This window comes from Vipera berus, assembly GCF_964194415.1.
Source record: "Vipera berus genome assembly, chromosome: 2".
In the NCBI taxonomy this organism is placed as follows: domain Eukaryota; kingdom Metazoa; phylum Chordata; class Lepidosauria; order Squamata; family Viperidae; genus Vipera; species Vipera berus.
Window position 1 is genome coordinate 203984574 of NC_138203.1, and position 22519 is coordinate 204007092.

At 36.7% G+C, this 22519-nt stretch overlaps 1 protein-coding gene across 2 annotated transcripts in view; it reads left to right on the plus strand.

Moving 5' to 3' along the window:
* Window positions 1-22519, plus strand: part of SPOCK1 (SPARC (osteonectin), cwcv and kazal like domains proteoglycan 1) — a gene marked incomplete at its 3' end in the record, with an annotated part of 528644 nt that overhangs the window by 319031 nt on the left and 187094 nt on the right. For both annotated transcript variants that reach the window (XM_081316772.1, XM_081316771.1), the window contains one exon: window positions 14046-14178. In XM_081316772.1, coding sequence (XP_081172898.1) covers window positions 14046-14178 — 133 coding nt within the window. The remainder of the gene's footprint in view (window positions 1-14045; window positions 14179-22519) is intronic.

Consider the following 22519-nt stretch of genomic DNA (forward strand, 5'->3'; position numbering starts at 1 on the left):
GGGGCTAGGTAGTATCTGTTCTTGGAACAGCCCATCTCTAGAAATTAGACTTTTTCCCTTGGCAATGGCCTTTTAGAAGGTAGCAAAGCCGAACCTTACCCAGAGGGGAGTGGGGATGCAATCCTTCATCATCACCTTTTGTTCTTCATTGTTACTGTTATTGGACGTCAGTGAGATCTTTAGACTGGATTTGACATTTTTATCCACCTATCGAGTCCTTCCTAAGGATAGGCAGATGCTGTTGTATGATGAACATATAATCACAGGATATAAGCTGTTCCAAGTAAACCTACCTTTTGCAATTGACCAATGGTGATTTTGTCAATGCCAATGTTCAAGTGATGTTCCATATGTTTTCGGATTGTACCCAAGGGGGCCTGTTGTTACTGGTACTACCTTTGCTTTCCTTTGCCACAGTTCTATTTATGCAGGTCTCTGTACTTGGTGATATTTTTTTCCAGTTCTTTCTATTCTATTTTGTTCTTCCAAATATTGCAGTGTCCACTGTCTAGACTTTGTCTTTCTTGTAAGCAGTTGTTAAAGTCCAGGTGTCTCAGAGCATTTTAGCTTCTTCATTTTCTATTACTTTTTCTGTTTTGTGGTCCCACCAGTCCTTGTTTCCAGGCAAGTGGTATTTCTGCAGATATTCCAGTGCACCATTGTTTCTTCTTTCTCATGCCATAGTTTATCATTAGTTTGGGCAATCTTTTTGCAGCAGCTAACTAGGTGATCCATATTCTTTCAGCTTATTTGCCAAGGCAATATCTGTTGCCTATTGGTGTCATATCTTCTCTCAATTCTGCTTTATATTTATTTTTTCTAAAGCTTGGTCTTATGTAGCTAAAATTAGCCCCTCTGTCTCTTTCTTCAACTTTCCTTCTCTTAGCCATTGTCAGATCTTATAATTATCTGCTTTTCTTGGCCATTCCAATTCTCAGTTAAAAAAAAAAGAAATCATAGTCCCCTATCCAATTTTGTTCATCTTTCCTTTTCTTTATGCTTTAATAGATATTTAAAAGATAGTACTAAAAGGACATGAGGACAAGAAGGAGGAAATAAATAGAAAAGTGCCATAGAAGTTGAATAAAATTAAATTAACTTTTTAAGATGACATTAGAATAGTGTTCCACATTCGTGATTTCGGAATCATTATTAAGATTGAGTCAATCCTCAATAGTTAAATACAGTGACCAGAGGAATATGAGTCAGAATGAGCCATTAGCAAAACTTTCTCTCTAATCTAAAAATGCTATCGCTTTTTAATGATTCAAGCAGAAGCTAATGTATTACAATCTCATCCCATTTCATGTGGCAGCAAAGCAGTAAGAATACAATGGCCTTGGCTTTCTTTTTAACTCATGAGATATTTTTTTATACTGAACAGTGGGCAATGCATTTTCCCAATATAGATAAAACTGAAAATAGATTGACCAGAGATAAATTCTCAGAAGTTGTTAGTTGCTGTTGAAAGAATTTTTCCGCTCATCTGTCTGCTTATTTGCAAGCGTTTCCTGCTGAAGATTAATCTGATCTGATATCTTGATGTGTTTGCTAGTCACCACTGTGCTTCCTAATGAATGACAGTAGACCCTTCAGCTTGTGGATCTTAAAGTAAAGATTACAGGCTGTTACATTTACAGCAAAATAAAGCTTCATTTTCCATGCCTTGTGATGTTCCTATACATTTGCTTATGTACAGCATGAGTGGCATACATAAATAGATTCCCAGCATGTGTTTGCCCTTCCACTGAGAAGAGATTTGCAGTCCCAGATTATTGCAGCTGGCATTTCAGATTAGATCTTAATTTGTTTGTTTGGAATTTTGAATTGCTATAAGAGACTGGATACTTGAAAGGCATCCAAAAAAACCTCAAGACATCTGTTCTTCTTCTCTAAAGAGAATGTAGTATATGAGGCACTGTTTCCCCCCCCCCTCTTTCTCCAGAAATTGCTGCCTAGATCACAAGAGCACAAAAGAAGTTTGTCCTCCCTGCTATATTTCATTTCTGTATTAATTATATCATACTGGCCCTCACCAAAGTAAATTTCCATCCTCCATCTCTGGTTTATAATCCAGTCTCCATATTAATGTATGCTGGCAATCTTGCTACTCCTTCTAAATGATAAAGTCTATTCTGCCAGGCCAACAAACTCCAAGTGGATAGTATTTACCAGGAGAGTGCACTAATCACTCTCATATCTGGAAAATTAACAGCAACCAAACTGTACCAATGAAAGACTTCTAATATATAGGCATTTATTGCCAATTATCTTCAATTGATTGATTATGCATTGTAAAGTCAGTGTCATCTTTTAGTGGAAAGATTAATAGATCTTTCAGTGACTCAGTTATCTATCTTTTGGAAACTCTGAACTTCTAACCATATCCTGCAGTCATAAAAAGCTTCCATTTTTTTCAAATGGTAAGGGAATATTTATGCGCCTGGACCAATCACATTATTTAAATCTCAAGGGGTTTGCTCTGTGTGATGTATACATGTGTGTGTGCAAAACTATCTCTATGTTAGAAGCAGCTCAGTCAAAATTCCTGAGGTCTATAGATTTTTCTTTTAGAAGCTCTGCTTCCATGCAGAAGCTAACTGAGGCAGTAACAATAAATTAGAAGATTCTTTACTATGTGTCAGTATCACACCTTGTCTATTGTAGTCCTGGAGAGAAAATTCAAAACTTTGTCTTATAATGATCAATTATGCCCTTGTGGAAATAGTGGAATCCTTAAGTGATGTTTTATTACATTGCCCCATATATAGAAATATTAGTAAATGGTATATTGCACCTGTTTTGGCAGAATTCCAATAATTATATATTTAATCATATGATCCTGTATCCTTCACAGTGCCCAAATTCTATTCTGCTGCTTACAAGACTAGAAGTCAGAATCTGACCCAGAAACATAAACACTCAGTTCCTGGGTAAAAAATTGAGTTTCTCTTTTTGTCTGGCTTTTATACTATCCTCCACCTGTGCGGCATATTAGTTTTTTCACTTTTGCGCTATTTAGTCTATGATGATAAACTGAATAAACTCATACTGTAGAGACCATTCACACGTACAGATATACAACCACACACACACACACATTCTCTTCTCACTTTCTAGCAGAAATAGGAAAAGAAGAAGAAGGGGGGAATAGAAATGATAAAGAGTAGCTACAGTAGGAAAAGAAAAGAAGGAAGGAGATAGCAGGGAACACATGTGTATACAAGTGAAATAAGGGAAAGAGATATGTGGAAAAGGAAAGAAAAAGAGATAAACTGGGTTTTTTTAGGCACTACAAAGGAGCTAAATTTACCATGAGCAGGCTCTCCAATCAGTCTGTTCTTCAGGCTAATCTTTAAAACCATTCTTCTCTTTCATCAGTAGGGTCTGCACATATTCGCACCTCTTACTTATTCCTTTGTTTTCAACAGCTGCTTCTATAATCATATATGAAGACCCATCATCTTTATCTGGGGGGAGGGTCAACACTATCAACACACTAGCCAGGAACCCAGTGAATTTGCTCCCACCCAGAAACCACTTAAGTGTGCTGTATAGGGTTGCTGTCAAAAAGGCAAAGCTGTACTTTTGGAAATAACAGTTAATAACATATTCCAAATTCTATGTTGTATTCCTTAAATCAGCTTACAAGTCGACATCTAATGCTAGAAAGAACAGGCTTTCAAAAACATGTCTTTGATCTGACTAAAATAAGTTTGCCTTATTTCTGGGCTGCAGAAATCTGGACAGCCAATAGGTAGCAGCAGATAAGGCTTCCTTTGCTTCTTGCTACCATCAAGCAATTTTGGAGGTGGGCAGGTGTTGTTTTTTTGTTTGTTTTTCTGTATTTTTCAGTCCAACATAAAAACCACAATAATTTGAAAAAAATACACTTTTGTAAAATAATATAATTAATTAAGGTAGTTCTATAATCAAAAATTTAGATTTTTTTTTAAAAATGGGTAGTGCTTAAGTTTTTCTAAAGTCTACCTTTACTTCAAAAACTCAGAGAAAACATAATGATTTCATCTGATGAATTCCTGCCTGATGCACTGTGACATTAGAAATAGCACAAAAAAGTAATTGAATGGGCCCATAATTGATAACTAATGGCTTGCACTTGAAGTCTTTCTCCATAATTCACTACAAGTTGACATCCCAGCACTATAGAATGGAATTTACAATACATAATGTTCATTCAGAATGTCAAGAAATGAAACAGCATCATTTAGTGGTTTTATACTGAAATGTTTAGAATCCATAATTAAAATTTTAATTAAGCACTGTATGAATTATGGAGAGGTCAGATATTGCCTTCTCAGAATTTGCATACGTTTGCCCTATAAACTGTATTATACCTTAATGGCAAATATGAAGCAATAACATTGCCCATTGGTACATTTGGCAACTACTCCTAATTCCCCTAAAGAACTTTAACTCATTATATATAATAATGTATAGAAAAGTATTACAGTTCTCATTTAACAGATTAAATTCTAATAAAGTAATATTCATTTAAAATTTAAGTATTCTCACCTTAAGTATGCATAAATGAGCTATGTTTTACAATATGATAGAAATCGAGATCATTGTGATCCAATTCTAATGAATCTCAAAAGAAAAAAAATACTAAAATAAGTACCTTAGTGAACATTTTTTTTTTCATGTGACTAAAATACTCCACTAAGTTTCCAGTTGATATGGAACTGAACTCTATATGACTTCAGTTGAAATAAATTAGTTAAGATGGGAAACAATTTCCTTTGCAGGCTGAAGCAGACTTTTGTCAGTAACAACTTCCTCCAGAGACTTCCTAAATTAATTTTATTCTACTGATTACATATTCTCTTTTTCTATGGGATAATGTGAAAAAATGTCAGTATGCATCAATATAAATTAGATAGATAGATAGATAGATAGATAGATAGATAGATAGATAGATAGATAGATAGATAGATAGATAAGCGATTATAGATAGAATACTAGTTTGTTATTATTGTATTTCATGAGTTTAGGCTTGTAAATGTTCCCAACTATATTAACCACCAGCATTCCCTGTTTGCAGCAAGATGCAAAAAAGAAATAAATCAATTACATACAGTAACTGCCTTATAGAGAGTTTGTAGCAAAAGATTAACAAAAATAATTTCTGGTGATATAGGTGTTAAAACATGTACTATCATTATAGAAGCACTACCTTTTCTTTGTTCCTTCTGCTCAGAGTGCACGGTGCCTCTTTTCCCTGTCTAGAGATGACAGATCAGCTTGTAAGTGCAAGTGTTCTTACAAAGCCATGCAAAGAGGAATAACATTGAAAATGTTTTTTTATTTGATCCTGTCCTTTAAGTTCAACAGTCAAGGTTTCGGTAACTTTTTAGTGTTTTCCTCTATGACAGACATGTCAAACTCGCGACGTCATGTGATGTCGCGCAACGTATCGGAGCTTTTTTCCCATTGCCGGCAATGGGGTGGGCGCAGTTTTGTCGTGACACGTCCGGCCCATGGGCCGGCAGTTTGACACCCCTGCTCTATGAGCAGAGAATCAAAGAGGAACAAGAAGAATGAAAAGGGGAAAAAATAGATTCTTCAGTTTTGTAGAAAAATTCGGTAGCTCCTTTGTAGAAAGCAAACTTAATTTTCTGATTCCAACTAGGAAGCTTTATGACTTAAGAAGAGCTTGGCAGATTCTCCACCAGCAATCTGGGAGAGGTTTTACCATCAAAGTCAGGCAGACTAGAATTTCTCTACTCTGACACTAATCACAGTATTTGCCTTGTCACATCCAGTCTAGAGGAGTTCTTCCTGCAGCAAGCTAATATCTAGCTTCCTTTCTTTTCTCTATTAGCTGTTCTATAAAGAACTCATTTACTCATTCCTTTTTGTTTCTCAATAGCCTTGTTAGCAGCTGTCAACAAATTCATTGGCTGAGTCTGTTAAGGTTCTCTTGCAAGTGGCTAAAGAGAACGAAGCATTCTCATGAGTAAGCTGGTGTTTGACCTCTTCACAGAGGATTGGTTTCAAACTGCCATCATTCCTCTCCTCTTGGCTATGTCTTCATAAGGAGTCTGTGTATTTGAGAGGGCTTGTTTCCTGTTTTTTCCTATTCCCATTTTTCCAGTCAGACTATTCCACAGAAACTCAACATTCAGCATGAAGATGACCAAGATTAACTACAGATTTACCTGGAATTCAATCTGATGAATGCAATGAGGCTACTTCAGACCAAATATGTCCACTAAAACTGGATTTACAACTGAACTTACTATTGGAATGAAATTCATATTTGTATGACTCTATGTTTCTCTAAAGGCTCTTCTAAGAGATAGCATCACTTTCAACAAGCATTGTATACAAAATCCAAGATACACTAATCCAGGATAATAACTAACAGCTCATATACAGCCCCCAATTCTCTACCTGAAATTTGTTGTAAAAATACATTTTTATAAAATAGAACAAAATAAATATTGTTATAAACAAAAGTATTTTATTTTATACTTCCTCTCCTCAAAAAAAATGTAAATGAGAAGCAAAGCTCTTTCTTTATCCAGGATAATAACTAACAGCTCATATACAGCCCCCAATTCTCTACCTGAAATTTGTTGTAAAAAATACATTTTTATAAAATAGAACAAAATAAATATTGTTATAAACAAAAGTATTTTATTTTATACTTCCTCTCCTCAAAAAAAATGTAAATGAGAAGCAAAGCTCTCTTCCATGGCCTGAAATCTTATCAGGAAATTTCATTGATGAGTCCTATGACTTTCCGGTTGTCTTCTTTCAGCCCCAAGAAAGTTTCCACCCTTGTACTAAAGTCAGTAGGCAACCTTCAAGATAAACAGAATTAATTTATATATTGTAAACAGATCTTGCCTCTGTGTCTTTCTTTCTCATGCATACATGTTCACCACAGAAAAATAGCAGGAAGTTTAACATGTTCCTCTACATCGTGTACTTACGTCTTCTGTCTTAAAATGAAGATGGCTTAAATGATGTGTTATGGGAAATAATTGTTTAATGCTGTGTGCAGATTACTTATATAGACATGATCCGAGCATGTGCACCTACATCTGGCCAGTATTGTTTATTTCCGTTAAAATTGACCTTTTCTAAATCAACTGCCATTATATTTTTGAGAAGCTTTTTTATTGTTCTCGAGGACCTTGTCTCAGGACCATTTTATTTACCCATTGTGAACCACTCAGAATTTCAACATGAAAGAATAATAATAAACTATAAATGCATAAATTGTAAATAAATATATAAATGAGAAAGACTACAAAGAGTCAAGATCTGAAAATTGAAGTTGAAAGATTATGGCACATTGGATGCCATACCAAAAAACCTTGGACAGCACTTAAAAAAGCTAAGCACTGACAAAATGTCCATTTTTTAATTACAAAAGGCCACACTACTTGGATCCACACATACAGTATAGTATGCCAATACATTATAACATCTTAGGTCCTTGGGAAAAATTCAGTCCATATGAAGACCAACAGCAGATAAAGAACTGGAATCTGTGATTTTGCATTGTTTATGTGATAATAAATAACATAAAAACTTTCATTAACTGAAAAGCAAATTAAAAATATATTTCCTTTAAAAATGATTGTTAATATTTGAAAGTACAGCTAGCTTTGTAAATAGCCATTTATTGGCCAAATTTCAAGCAATCTATATAGTATTTGGCCTGCAAATTATGGATCCTTCCAAATTTAGGTGTACTAAACCACATGAAGCTAAAATAAATATATTTGTTTATGACTAATGAAAACATGAAAAAATGTGTGGCATGATACTGAAATCCAGCTCACTTTATAAGGCAAACATATGACATGATTGTCATTTGCACTCATGATCTGAATAATGCAGCAGTTTTAGGAATCACCTTCCTGGTATATTTCCTAATGAGCTTTGGGAAAATAGCAACAAAAAGTCTCATTTATCCATGTAAACACGAAGAATTCAAAGAAAAGTAGGACCATGGACAGTTCCAAACCGAATTGGTTTGATTCTGAAATTCAGCAAAATCTGGAAGAAAAACAGCTTTATAAGTCAGGAGTTCAAGCAGAAAATAAAGCAGAAAAAGAAATGACTTTGGGTTTTTCTACCTAAATAATGTCTTTCGGACTATTTTTGGTCAAATAAGTGCTTAAATAGCTCTGTGCCAGTTTTGTTTTCACATCTGTTGCATTTTGAGTCAATATGCCTCAAGTCCCTTTATAAGAGAAGAATAAGTCTGATTTCTTTAGGCCAGGGCTTTTCAACCAGTGGTATGGGTAGCAGGGGAGGGGAATGAGCTGAACTGGTGGCAGCACCGCACAAGCCTGAGCAAGAGATGGCTGGAGCTGCAGGGCTGTCAGGGCTCGGCGGAAGTGCCAGGATCAGCGCTTCAGGCTGTCAGGGCTTAGCGGAAGCGCCAGGATCAGTGCCAGGCTCCAGCTGGAGCTCGGCACTGATCCTGGCACTTCTGAGCCCAAAAGAAGTGTTGATCAGCTGGAATGTCGCAACATCTCCAGGTTCTTCTGATTGACATTCAGGTGCTTGGCAACTGATTCATATTTATGACAGTCACAGTGTCCCAGGGTCATGTGAAGTGACCAAAACCTGCTGCAACCACCCAGCAGATGGGGGGGGGGAATAAAAACTAAACACCCCCCACCCCCGCTCCCAATCCTGAACAGAAATTCTCAACAATGAAAACCTCGGACAGGAGGAAAAGCATGGCCGGGTGGGCAGGCAGGTGTCTTGCTTGTCTGTGGCTTGGGGGGGCACTTTTTTTCAATGCCATTGTAACTTCGAACAGTCATTAAGCGAACTGTTGTAAGTTGAGGACTACCTATACTTCATCACTTTTTTTCCTTTTTTGGGGGGGTCATCAAGTTTTTGACACCTTGCTAGGCGACTGGTGGTACCCAGATGTTGCCTTATCCTAAAAGTGGTACAATGGGTGCAAAGGTTGAAAAGCCCTGTCTTTAGGCTATGGAGTTAGTGAATCAACTGTATACAATATGCCCAGCAAAATATTGCCTTGTTACAAATGCTCTTCCTTAAGAACTTACACGACTTTCCACCTTTTTCTCATGGCAGCCTCTTCCATGGGACGTTTACTTGCAATTCAGAGCAAAATTCTTAGCTCCTGTTAGGGAGTCCCTACAAATCCTCTTTAATAAAAATTATATTACCTAACCCAAGCTACAAGATCCTGGGTTATTCTGTTGTTAACATCGGTGCTTCTATATTCTTAAGTCTTTTTTCTAACAGCTTTAGAAAGGCAGTTCAACCTCCATCCTTTTTCTTTATTCACTCTTACTTCTTGAGAAAGATCTTCAAATTTAGTGAACTGCTCAAATGGTTCCAGATGACTCCTACAATTGTATTTCAAAATGACAAGAAAGCCATGGGAGAGAAAATGTTATTAGATTAAAGTTCATCTATTAACAGTAATTGCTGACCTATAATCAGGATGGAGACTAAATTATAAATTAGAACATATGGGGAGGCTGTGTAGGATTAATTAAATCACCGGTAGAAATAATCAAAATCATTTCAGTTAGGTTCAAATAGTGTTTTGCTCATTTGTTAAAAGTCTTTTTATAAGACTTTTATGAGATGTAATAGAATGTTGAAGCTATGGACAGTAAATTGCATAGATTGTGGCTGAATTCATACATCACTCTAAACCACTGTTAACCATGATCTGTTGTATTAGCTACTCTTGCTTGGATTCATATATAAACAATAATATATAAACCACACTGTCTGGGTTCACTCAATGTACTAACCCCAATCAAAAACATATTATAGCTTAGCTCCATAACATAACAAATTAGTTGGAATATAAATAAAAGGAAAACAAGTGAAAGTATCTATGCACAGTATAAAGACAACAGTCTTAGGCAAACATATAAGTCATGTATGAAAAGTAAGCTAGTGAGTCATCAGGAATAGAGATTTGGAAGTTAGAAGAACTTGGAGCAGTACTTTTACTTGTGCTATAATAATTACTAATAAGCATCAATTTAATGCTAGAGATACTTGAAAAGAATGTCAAAAGTCAACATAGTTCTAAATAAGGAATATATCATGATTTAAAGTGGAAGTCTCATTGCTTGTTCAAATTCAAAATTTCCTAAAAATGAGAAAACATTTCTCTCTCTCATAATTCTTCATAAAACACCCCTTCAGAGATAAGTATCCAGGTCTGATTTGGGTAACTCTGATAACCTTAGATTGGTTGCAAATTTATATAATCTTTTTATTAGGTCTGTTACAGACTTCTAATTTTCAGTAGAGGTATGTGAAACATTATCAATATGAAACAGTTTTTCAGAATTTGAAACAAGTTATGCTGATGTACTTGAAATGTTTTAAGTTCAGAACAGGGCTTGATGTTCAGCAATTAGAGCGTCTTTTGCTTCTTAATGTTGTTGGTATTGTCAGTTTTATTCTTGAGCCATATCCATCACCACCACCCATCTAATTTTAATATAATTAGACTGTACTCATAGTGGCAAATAGTAGGACAATGGAAAAATGGTTAGAAAAGACATCATTGCAGAATTTCTGGATTCATTAAGGAACTGAAGATATAAAAACAAATTCCCTTTTGTAATCAGATGATTCTTGTATAGCATATCTCAGTGCATTCTCTACTTTCTTGGAGCTATAGTATTAGAGATTTGAACATTTCAAGGCATTATGTTCCTAATGATGCTCCCATTTATTTTCAAGAGCAACTATAAGTTGAATGGTGACTTTTTGTTAAAACATGCAGTAGGAACCTGCATTGGGCATCTAAAAATGTAGTCTAAAATTTAAACCAGGAAGATAAGGTGAATGCTGCAAAGGTGATAAAATTCAGAGACAGGCAGAAGTAAGATAATAAGAATAAAATATATTTTCTCTCCCTGGGTTTCAGACTTTGACAGGTCATACTTTGACTCAAAGCACTTACATTGCTATAACTGAGCAAGCCATAGATAAAGGCAAAATGAGCACACATTTTTGTCAAGCTAAAAAGACAAAACATTTATAATACAGGCAGCATTAAATCAGCTGTTACATTTCTGAAAGTTTTGTTGAAAAGGGTATTAATGCCGATTTGCAATATTTTTCCTTGATAAAAGTCTCTCATTAATGAACTGAGATGGCTTCTCAAGAAAATGTTTTAACAGCTGGAAAAAGTACAATACATTGAAGAAAGCTCTGTGAAAAGTTTAAACTGAGTCAATGCTTTATGGGTTATTATTTTAAGCCTGAAGCTTCTTGGGAATCAAGAGCTGATCTTCTGCCACAAGCACTGCAGGCTTGGTTGCGTTGAAACATAAAACTGCTTAATCTTAATATTTAATTTCAGATTAGATGATTTCTACTAGAAGGCTATGAAACATTTCTGGTCAAGAGACTCAGGGGACATGCTAGTTTGGCAACTGTAGCTGGTTTTTGCTATATTTCTGCATCTGATGTTATTTGGATTAAAACACCTACAATATGGGGAATGTAGTCCATGATGCTAGAACATTTGGTTTACTTCAATTATTTTTTTAAAAAAATGTTTTTAATAAAACATATTTTTTTGATTATCTAGTCAAGCACACAAAGAATAATTAGCATCTGCTGTGCAAATTATCCTCCAGCAGCATGCTGCTCATCCTGTTTTCCGTTTTCCTGCAGCCAGACTGCAACTTGCCTGCATTTCCTTATGGGTTCAGCTAGGATATGCTATGACAATATCCATCTTCGATTATTCTTGTTTGTTCAGAGAGACACATTAACATAAAAAATGATGGATTAAAGGAAAGAGTGGACAATGAGTAGCAGACAATATAAGTAATGACAACCATTGTGACGTTGGGAAAGAGATGGATGGTGCATAGTAAGAGTCAATCAATCCTCATGTTGACAATATAGGTAGAGGACCAGATTCCTTCACAGCTAGATTTCAGGGGATAGAAGCACTCAATTTTAATCTCTTTAATATGAGGCTACCTATTGCATTTTTTCCTAGTTTTAAATCATGTTTGGAAACAGATACTCTCCCTACATGTGGTCATATTCTAGTTTATCAAAGATCTACCTATAAGTCTTTTTCTTTCCAGGCTACCACATGAAGAAAGCAATCAGGGATTAGGAACATTTTTGCATACTGCAAGGTGAATTTGGCGGTTTGCCTTTTCCACACTCTCCCAGCCACCGCTAGCACTCCAAAAAATAACCCCATCATCAAACTAGAATGTTCTGCTAGTATTTGGAGAGTACAACTTTTTAACCATCCAATTATATTTTGCGAATGCTACTTATTCTATTCCTGCAACCATAGGAGCTATCATTTACTGTAAAGAAAAAAAGAAAGATATTGTGATTGGAGTAAAAACCAAATGTTCAAGTTAGATTTTGGAACTGTGTATGGGCTGCACAAATGGGTTGTAAACACTTCTCTTAATGACTCCAGCAGAAAAGCTACTTATGAACTTGCAAATAGAATATGGGTTTTTTTATATTTTTAAAAACATCCTTTAGCAGTGTTTTCTAGTGTGATGATATATTCTAAAATGTTTTAAAATAACACAGAGTCACCCTAAGCTCCTTGACTTTAAACCTGAAGAAAAGGGGCAGAGACTGGGGGCTGGAGTCAAGACAGGAATCAGCCTGGAGTTGTTACATTCCCACAAACGATCCAAGTCCAACCCCCTTGAATTCTGTTAACTCTTATCTAGCATCAATTTAGTGCTGTTAGTTAACTAGATTCTTATTTATGACTTGAACAATAAACCAGTTTGAATGGAATTTAACACATGATTCTGATTTTTCATTCCTGAAAAGATCCACCCCACAAAGTTACTCACATCTTCATTAATAATGGTTTATGAAGAAAAAAGATTCCTGCTGTCATCTACGAATGGCTCTAATTGCAGGCATTGCTTTCTGCAGTTTATGATACTGTGAAATCGTTTCATATATGGATGCAAGCTTCTAACAGTGCTATTTATCACTATGGAGTAGAGGAAAGCTTGGGCTGAACTGAATTAAAAAAATAGAATTTTTGATTATTTCAGTCACTGATTATGATTTTGCTTTAGAAAACCTCCCTCTGTGTGTAGAGATCTTGAACTGGACTCCCAGCTAAAAAGCTCAGCATCTTTAACCACCAAGCAATTGCACCCCTATATATTACTTAATCTTCCAGTCTAAAAAATGGTATCAGTCACCCTCAGAAACAGAAACTGTAATTCTATAAATTGTACTCTATACAGGGCTTTGCAATTATATAATACAAACATTTATTATTATATATTCAAGTAGGCCAAAAATACTTTTACGGATATATGAGTTATATCAGTGTCCCTAGGACTAGGTAACAGGGATTTGCAAAATTTTGCTCTTTTGCCCTTACATGTTTGTAAAATCCAAATCTTATATGGTGTATTATTAACCCATTATTTTTTATTTAAATGCTTTTATAAAGATTGATTTTTCATTATAAAATGATGGTTTGTTTTACTGTCTGATTAATTGATTGATTGAATTTGAAATTGAACCAGTAACACTGGTGACTTCATTTTAATGTAACGATTGATTAACTGCCATTTAAGGGTTAACAATCATTTCATCACAAGTTTTTTTTTAGTACCTGGATTGAGAGCTATCTAGAACCCTAAACTTTTCTAATTCCCTCTTTTGTTGAAATGGTAATAAGCAAAGATAGAGATCAATTTGACTTTGATCTAGATTTTGACATATTCAACCAATTAAATCCTTAACTTTGCTCCATGTATCAATAAATCAGCCCAACAATACTAAACAGAATATAGTGTGATCTTGTCACATTCAGGAACATCATTAATAACATGGAGGTGGCTTCATTAACAATAACTACCCGGTTACTCTTTAATTCTTTTTCAAATGTACTTTGAGAAGTCAGGATTTGAAATGGATATTACCCTACATAAAATGTAGATTGCTTTCAATTATTTAGAGCCTGATACCTCAAAGAGTCATTTTCAGTCTCTAATGTCTCTTCTGCATATCTTTCACAGCCTTCGGCAAAAGAAAGGAAATCTGCCCCAGAGGCATTGGGCTGGATCATCTAATTTAGTAAAATGCAAGCCGTGCCCTCTGACACATGCCAGCTCTGTTTGTGGTTCTGATGGACACACTTACACCACCAAGGTAACATCATATAATAATGAAAATGTGCATGATGGTTCATCCTTGAAAGTGCCATGAGAAATTTAAACTTACAGTATATGTCTGTAACTTTTTGCCTTGAACTACTTGAATACCAGATCACTGAGTGAAGTCAGTGTTTCACACTATTTTCAATGTTTCTAGTGAAAACATTAAATTGGAAGGTTTTCTTTTTAGGGTTTGCAAAGCTACTAGATTTGATGCCACAAGAATAATAACGATGAAAAGAAAGAAGAGTTGGCTGAATGTCCATATGAATCTTTAACTTGGTCTTGTGCTACATTTCATTTTCTTTCTGATTTATAGGTATGATACTGTACTGCATTCATATTGACCATATACATTGTTGTTGGAGATGAAAAATCTTGGAAATATGAATATAAACTGGCAGTGGAGAACATAGCCAACAGTCATTTGCCATTGTCCAATCACTCTCTAATAAGTGTACTGCTTTACCGGCATTCCCCCTGTCCATTCAGGGGGTTAGGACCTATTAGGCCCCAATCAACAAATGAACCATAATGGGTTCCATAAGAAAATTGAGATTTCTTATGCATCTTGTAGGTAGATCAAGAGAGGTCTTAGTTGTCACTTGGATTGGGTCTGTGGCAAAGCCCTTGGCTTGAATATTCTAGGCATCTGGTAGATAAAATAATTCAGATTCCCTTAGAATTGGACTGTGATTAAGCAAATAGATTTGAGGTGATGGAAGTCTTATGTGGTTACCTGGGATATATTTTGAATGTGAAACTCCCAGGAAGTGGACATGATCCTCAGGACCGTTAACCTGACTGCCTGTTTGTTTTATCATTGCCTTCTTGGTTTGTGAAGTTCTTTCAGGTGGTGTGTAATTGGCTCAGAATAACAAAATAACAGAGTTGGAAGGGACCTTGGAAGTCTTCTAGTCCAACCTCCTATTCAAGCAGGAAACCGTAAACCATTTCAGACAAATGGCTGTCCAGTCTCTTCTTTTAAAAACCCCAGTGTTGGAGCACCCCCAACTTCTGGAGACAAGTCATTCCACTGATTAATTGTTCTGTCAGGAAATTTATCTTTAGTTCTAGGTTCTTTCCTTGATTAGTTTCCATCTATTACTTCTTGTCTTGCCTTCAGAACATATATCACACATATATCACACTGTAAGTCTCTGTGTGAACTCCAGTTTGGGAAATGAGCCATACCTAAGAGGTAAAACTTTTTGCTTGGCAAGCAAAAGTTTAATTCCCTGCTGTTTTTACTCCCACTCTGAAAACATCTAATACATGCCCCCTAAAAACCAATTCACCCAGAAGTGTCTACAGGGGAGAATCAAAACAGGCAAGTTGATGGTTGAAGCACGATTGAGGTTCTGCCTCTTTGTACCCATGTGTGACACGGAAACATGTGCAAAAGCAGTTATTTTATATTGCGATACCACAATCCCCTTGCTACCTGCTTTGAGTCCCCACCTCCTCATCCCTTGTAAATATTAGTGAATCTACTCTTTGTATTGAAGTAATAATATTGCACTCGCCTTCTGTAACCTTCCAGAAGGTTGGGAGGCTGAGTTGTAACACCAGACTCCCCTGACTTTAATAGTGGAGCTATTTTCTCTTGGTTAGAAACAAAAAATAAAGACCTAAATGAGCAAGTAGTCTGCACAATGATCATTTTAAAAATTGCTAAGCTATCTGAGCAGATTCAAATAAACCTTAATTTGGAGAACTAATTAACACATTTGGTGAACATACTTATGACAAAAATGTTGTTATCCCATATTAAATTGGCTCATCCGTTTACAATTCCTTTCTCTTATTTACCAACCTCCTACCCTTCTTCTGTCACATACAAGCATTTTTTGTATGTTTAGGATAAGACTTAATAAATCTAAGAAATTAGTTTCTGAGCTGGTAAATTATTTTCTGCCCCAGTTACTCCTTGTTGTAAGATTATTTAAAGTATTTATTTCAGACGTTTGTCAACAGCTTTCTTATCCCAAACTTTATTCTTTTACTCTGCATTATTGGGCAATACAGTACCAATTTCAGGCTCAAAAAGCTGCATAGCTATACTATGAAAGGCATATCAGTTTTGATTACTGTCATAGAAATCATAATTGCCAAAGAAGTTGCAGGTATTTTTGCAATCCCACCAGCAAACCACAAAGAAAATAGAATGAAAAATGAATTTCTACTCTTCCTTAACTATCTCTCTGATCTTCAGAGCCAGTTAGTCCATGATCACATAAACAAAGTTGAGACTGGCTTGATAAATCCAGAGCTTTTGTTATGCACTCAGACCATATGTTTCACAAGCTGAGTAGAACTTTACTGAACAGGCTGGATGTCAGATATTTCAGAAAGCCTTCTGATTATTTACTATAGGATTTAATTCCTTTTTTAAATCCAGAATCAATGATATTGTTTCTTCAGCTTAGTTTTGGATCTAGTAATCAGTATAAAACCATATATTAATTCATTTTCTTCTCCCATTTTGTATTTAGCATGTTAGTAACTGAGAAGGTGAAAATGTTGATAGAATAATTGTGGAAACACAAGGTCAGCATTACTCCTATCGGCTATACATGTCTATAGGCTCTTTCTGAACAGTTTTTGCAATATTTGCGTCTTCAAAATAAATGGGACCAGCAAATGGAAATTCTAGTCTGTGCATGCCCTTTCTGCCACAATATAAGGCTGGGGCTTCATGCCTTGATATGTGTAAACAGAGCTGAGTTTTCAGTATCTGTACATGTCAGTTAATTTTATTTCAGTGATTTGTGATACCCATGAAAATTGTAAAGAAACTCTTGGTAAAATATTTGTTTTATTACCAGCGCTTGCAAAATGAAGCAAGGATAAATCTCTTTATTTTTCTTATTATTACCCTATATTACTTCCCATCTGTTAGCCAATTGTACTTTTTATTGCTTTAATTGTAATCAGACACAGAATTCTTATGCTAATACTTGTTCTTTCTTCTGTGTCACAGCTGCAGTAATTTCTCTCAAAATTTGAATTCATTTTTTTGTCATTGTATGTAATGAGTAATAATCTCCTAATGGGTATCTCAACTGCACAGTTAACATTTAAAAAAAAAAAATGGAACTGAGTTCCTGTAGAGGTAGTTCTCAATTTATAACTATTCATTTAGTGACAGACTGAAGTTACAACAGCATTGAAAAAAGTGACATGACTGTTTTTCACACTTAACAACTGTTGTAGCATCCCTATGGACATGTGATAAAAATTTGGATGCTTGGCAACTGGCATGTACTTATGACAGTTGCACTCTCCCACAGTTGATGACCATTTGTAAACTTCCCAACTTCTGACAAGTGAAATCAATTGGGAAAGCCAGATAACAACTGCATGATTCACTTAAACAGTTAACAACTGCAGTGGCCAAAAAAGATTGTAAAATGGGGCAAGACTCACTTAATAACTGTCTTGCTTAGCAACAGAAATTTTGGGTTCAGTCATAGTCATAAGTTGAAGACTACTTGTAAAAACATTGATTATGATGATTAACAGGTAGTCTCAATTGTCAAAGTTACAGAGCACTCCAAAAAACTTACCTATGACTCATTCTCAAAATTATGACTGCTGCACTGTCTCTGTGGTCATGTGATTGCATTTCAGGCACTTGGCAACTGACTTGCATTTATGCCCAGTCGCAGTGCTCACAGTCACATGTCCCGTTTTGCATTGTTTTTTGCCTCTTTCTGGCAAAAAAACACCACCCATCAGATAACCTTGATTCTGACTTAAAAAGGTAAAGGTAAAGGTTCCCCCGCACATGCATGCTAGTCGTTTCCGACTCTAGGGGCCGGTGCTCATCTCTGTTTCAAAGCCAAAGAGCCAGCGCTTGTCCGAGGACGTCTCCGTGGTCATGTGGCTGGCATGACTAGATGCCAAAGGCGCACGGAACGCTGTTACCTTCCCACCGTAGTGGTCCCTATTTTTCTACTTGCATTTTTACGTGCTTTCGAACTGCTAGGTTGGCAGAAGCTGGGACGAGTAACAGGCGCTCACTCTGTTACGCGGCACTCGGGATTCGACCCGCCAAACTGCCGACCTTCTGATCAACAAGCTCAGCGTCCTAACCCACTGAGCCAGTGGCTTTCTTAACAACTCTTGTAAAAAAGTTGTAAAATCCAGTCATGTAGTAACTCAGCTTAACTCGTGACCAAAATTCCTGGCTCAATTGTAACCTAAATTCAGGCATATATTTGTTTCTACATTGACAACAATATCTGTAATATCAATATCTGCAAAAATCCATGCATCTTGCAGGCATCTGCAGAAAGAAAACCTTCATTCATGTAGCTGTACATACATTGATTCAAGACAGGTTTCCTCCCTGTGTGCATCAGCATTGAACACATTGATGTCTCCAGGAGCTCAATGCCTTTTCAGAGAATGGACCAGAGTAGAGTGCAGGGAACTGCAAAAAAATTGCAAGTGCAGTTTGCCAAGGAGAAATTGCAGAGCTCTATTCTCTGTGGGATCTAGAGGTATTATCGCAGGAGTTCTGGTTTGAAAACACTTCATTGATTTCAGAAATGGATTGTGACACCTTGGTAGTTTGGATCTCAACTCCCAGAATTTCCATGCTGGCTGGAGAATTTTTGAGAGTTGAAGTCCACACATCTAGGTAAAAGTAAAGGTAAAGGTTCCCCCGCACATGCGTGCTAGTCGTTTCCGACTCTAGGGGCCGGTGCTCATCTCCGTTTCAAAGCCGAAGAGCCAGCACTTGTCCGAGGACATCTCCGTGGTCATGTGGCCGGCAAGACTAGATGCCAGAGGCGCATTGAACACTGCTACCTTCCCACCGTAGTGGTCCCTATTTTTCTACTTGCATTTTTACGTGCTTTCGAACTGCTAGGTTGGCAGAAGCTGGGATGAGTAACAGGCGCTCACTCTGCTACGCGGCACTCAGGATTCGACCCGCCAAACTGCCGACCTTCTGATCGACAAGCTCAGTGTCTTAACCCACTGAGCCACCACGTCCCACACATCTACAAACTACTAAATTTAAGAAACTGCCGCATATACAAATCTTGCCTATTCCTCAGTTCTACACCCAAGAAGGGATCTGTGTATTGCATGATAATTCCAATGTTTTTCAAATGCAACCCAATAGCAAATGATTCCTTGGCCTTCTCTACATCCAAAAAGGTTACTCTGATTCTCCCATATTCTGCTATACTTTTGAGTCATTATGTTCTAGTACTTTTTCTTAGATGATAAGCCCAGGTGAAAACAGTAGATTGCCGTGGTGTCACAGAGTATCAGAGTATCAGTGATAGGAGCAAGAACTTAAGCAGCATCACAGTTTTCAAAACATCAAATTCTTGCTTGGCTACTAAGGTCTGTGCATACATTGGCATGACTGCTCCATTTTCTGGGTGAGTAAATTCTATTAAGTCCCAGAAACTGTCACTTGCCATTTGAATACTGTGATGAGTCCATTAATAAATGGACTCAAGGCCGTATTTAAGGCAACTTTTGCCAACCTAATTCCCACTGGATTACAACTCACAGAATTTCCAATCAGTATGCCCTGTAGCTGGAGTAATTAGGATTCTAGGATTATAAACCTCACATAGCTGAAGAGAAACAATTTTGGGAAAGCAGCACCAGGAGAAATGAAAAGCTGATGAGGAAAATGAAGCCTCCCCCCCCCTTCCTGGAAGTTACCCATGTGAGTGTGGCATTTATTTCAGCTGTTTGACTTCACACAAGGTTTTATTTTCCTGCAATCTAAATTGTTTCAAACAACTGCTGTGAAACTAAAGGTCAAGATTTAATGTCCTAGCAAATAAAATGTTGATGATTGTAAGTAATTATCAGGTAATTCTAGTGCCTGCCCAAAATTTCAGGGAATGTTTTAAGCTTCAGTGAATGAAGACCTTAATGAGCCTGACAAAATTCAGAGCAGTAGAAGTGGCATTTATGGATTATTGCTGTTTTGAATTTTAACCCAGAAAAAGCAGTGCACCTGACCTGATGAAGATAACCCTGTAGTACCATAAATATAGCTCCCATGTAAATCTGGTGTGTTGAAAATTAGTTGCCCCACAGAGCGCAATCTTCTCAGAAGATTTAAAAAATTGTATTGGTATTTTTAACATGAACTCTAACGCAGAACCGTTTATAGATCTTTTTACAATTTATGAAGAGGAACACAGGTTTAATATGACTTTGGTTTTCTTTAAAATTTCTAATGCCCACCTTAAGAAGAGGGAATAGTCTTGTGTCATTGCCTTTTAATCCTCTTAAACCTTGAGTCACAATGAAATTCTTCCACCATGTCATAAAATATGATTTTCACTCCATCTTCTCTGATATAAAATATTGTTTAAAGTTCTCCCAATTTCGTATTCAGAAACAAAAATTACTCTGGGCCATCCACTTTCTTCATGTAGTTTCTAATATCTTGGGTTCACAAAATGATTTTCCTGTTTGCTTCCTTATTATAAATAAGGACATTCTACATGAACTTAATGTGTGTGGCAGTGTGGTATAGCACTGGATTACAGCCAAGGGATCCAGGATCAGGTCCATCCTCAGCTAAGGAAACCTGTTGGTGACTTTCAAACAGCACATTTCTCTCAGCCCCAAGTAGCTCCAAAGGTTATTGTAAAATGAGGAAATCCCCATATAAGCACCCTTGTGTTTCGGGATAAAAGGTAGGATATAAATGTTCATGTCATGTCAACATCTTCTTAAGCAAACTATGTCTTTCCAGGAGATTGCAATCCAGCTTGATCTTAGGAGAAGACGTATTTGTTTGAAGAGGTTACTGGAAGGTGCTCTGTGTATGGTCAAATGTCTCCTGAAGCATTTGTTTTTTAATCTGCCAAGGATAATAAATCCAACAAATAGATTGGTCAATGCTTGCAAAACACTGCTCATCATAAAAGAAAATGGAACGTTTTTGACTATCCAAGTCTAGGACAGGGGTGTCAAACTGCTGGCCCGTGGGCCAGTTTCATCTTACCGAAGCCACACCCACCCATTGCTGCCAATGCAAAAAGAGTCACGATACGTCGCAACACATCATGTGACGCGGCGAGTTTGACACCCATGGTCTAGATAGTTACTGGCTCTCTAATAATAGTGTTATTAAGTAGATTTTGTGCCTGAATATTATTACTATTTTTTTAAAAAAAGGTTAAGAATCCCAGCTGAGACATGGCTTCACTGATGGTCTCTGGATAAACTTCAACATCTCAAGTGCAGCCAATTTCAGTTACATAACACTGTATGTTGTGCTCTGAGTGATACTACTTTTAAAGGAAGGTAATTTAAAAATAAGAGATCTCTAACTTGACATAAGCTGTGAAAAAAAATCTCAAAATGGGTATAGAAGTATGTGCTTTCAAAAGAGTTTTCTTTGGGGATGACTCATCACAATAACTGTGTTATTCCACAGCACTTCGAAGCATCACATTTCAAATTTCTTCTGCTGTCTCGTACATTGTTTCTCCTAAAAAACATCTCATGAATATGTTTATGATAACCAAAGGCACTCTTATATGAACATCACATCTCATGTTATTTTGACCCCCAGTATCCTACCCTAGAGGGACGCGGTGGCTCAGTGGGTTAGGACGCTGAGCTTGTTGATCAGAAGGTCGGCAGTTTGGCGGGTCGAATCCCGAGTGCCGCGTAACAGAGTGAGTGCCTGTTACTCGTCCCAGCTTCTGCCAACCTAGCAGTTCGAAAGCACGTAAAAATGCAAGTAGAAAAATAGGGACCACTACGGTGGGAAGGTAACAGCGTTCCGTGCACCTTTGCTGTCTAGTCATGCCGGCCACATGACCACGGAGACGTCCTCGGACAAGCGCTGGCTCTTTGGCTTTGAAATGGAGATGAGCACTGGCCCCTAGAGTCGGAAACGACTAGCACGCATGTGTGGGGGAACCTTTACCTTTACCTTTTTATCCTACCCTAATAAGACTACCACATCTCTGTTTTAGAAATCCAGTTGACTGCTGGCATGACAGTGACAGACAAGACATTTTGTAGTCATTTAGATTTGATAGACATAAATGATATATTGATTGTTATTAGGTTCCTCTCTCCTAAATGAACACAATGGATTCCTTTAGAGTGGTTTTCAGGAAAACATCAGATCCATGTAAGTGTGTCATCCGCTGTGAACATAGTATCTATAGTTATGTCTAATGAGGTTCTAGCAAATGAGCTAAATAAGCTTGTAAATATAAAACTTTCCTCAGATTTTTTGACTTAGTCCTTAACTTCATTTAGTGACCATTCAAAGTTACAAAAGCACTGGAAAAAGTGACTTGTTTTTTCACACGACCATTGCAGCA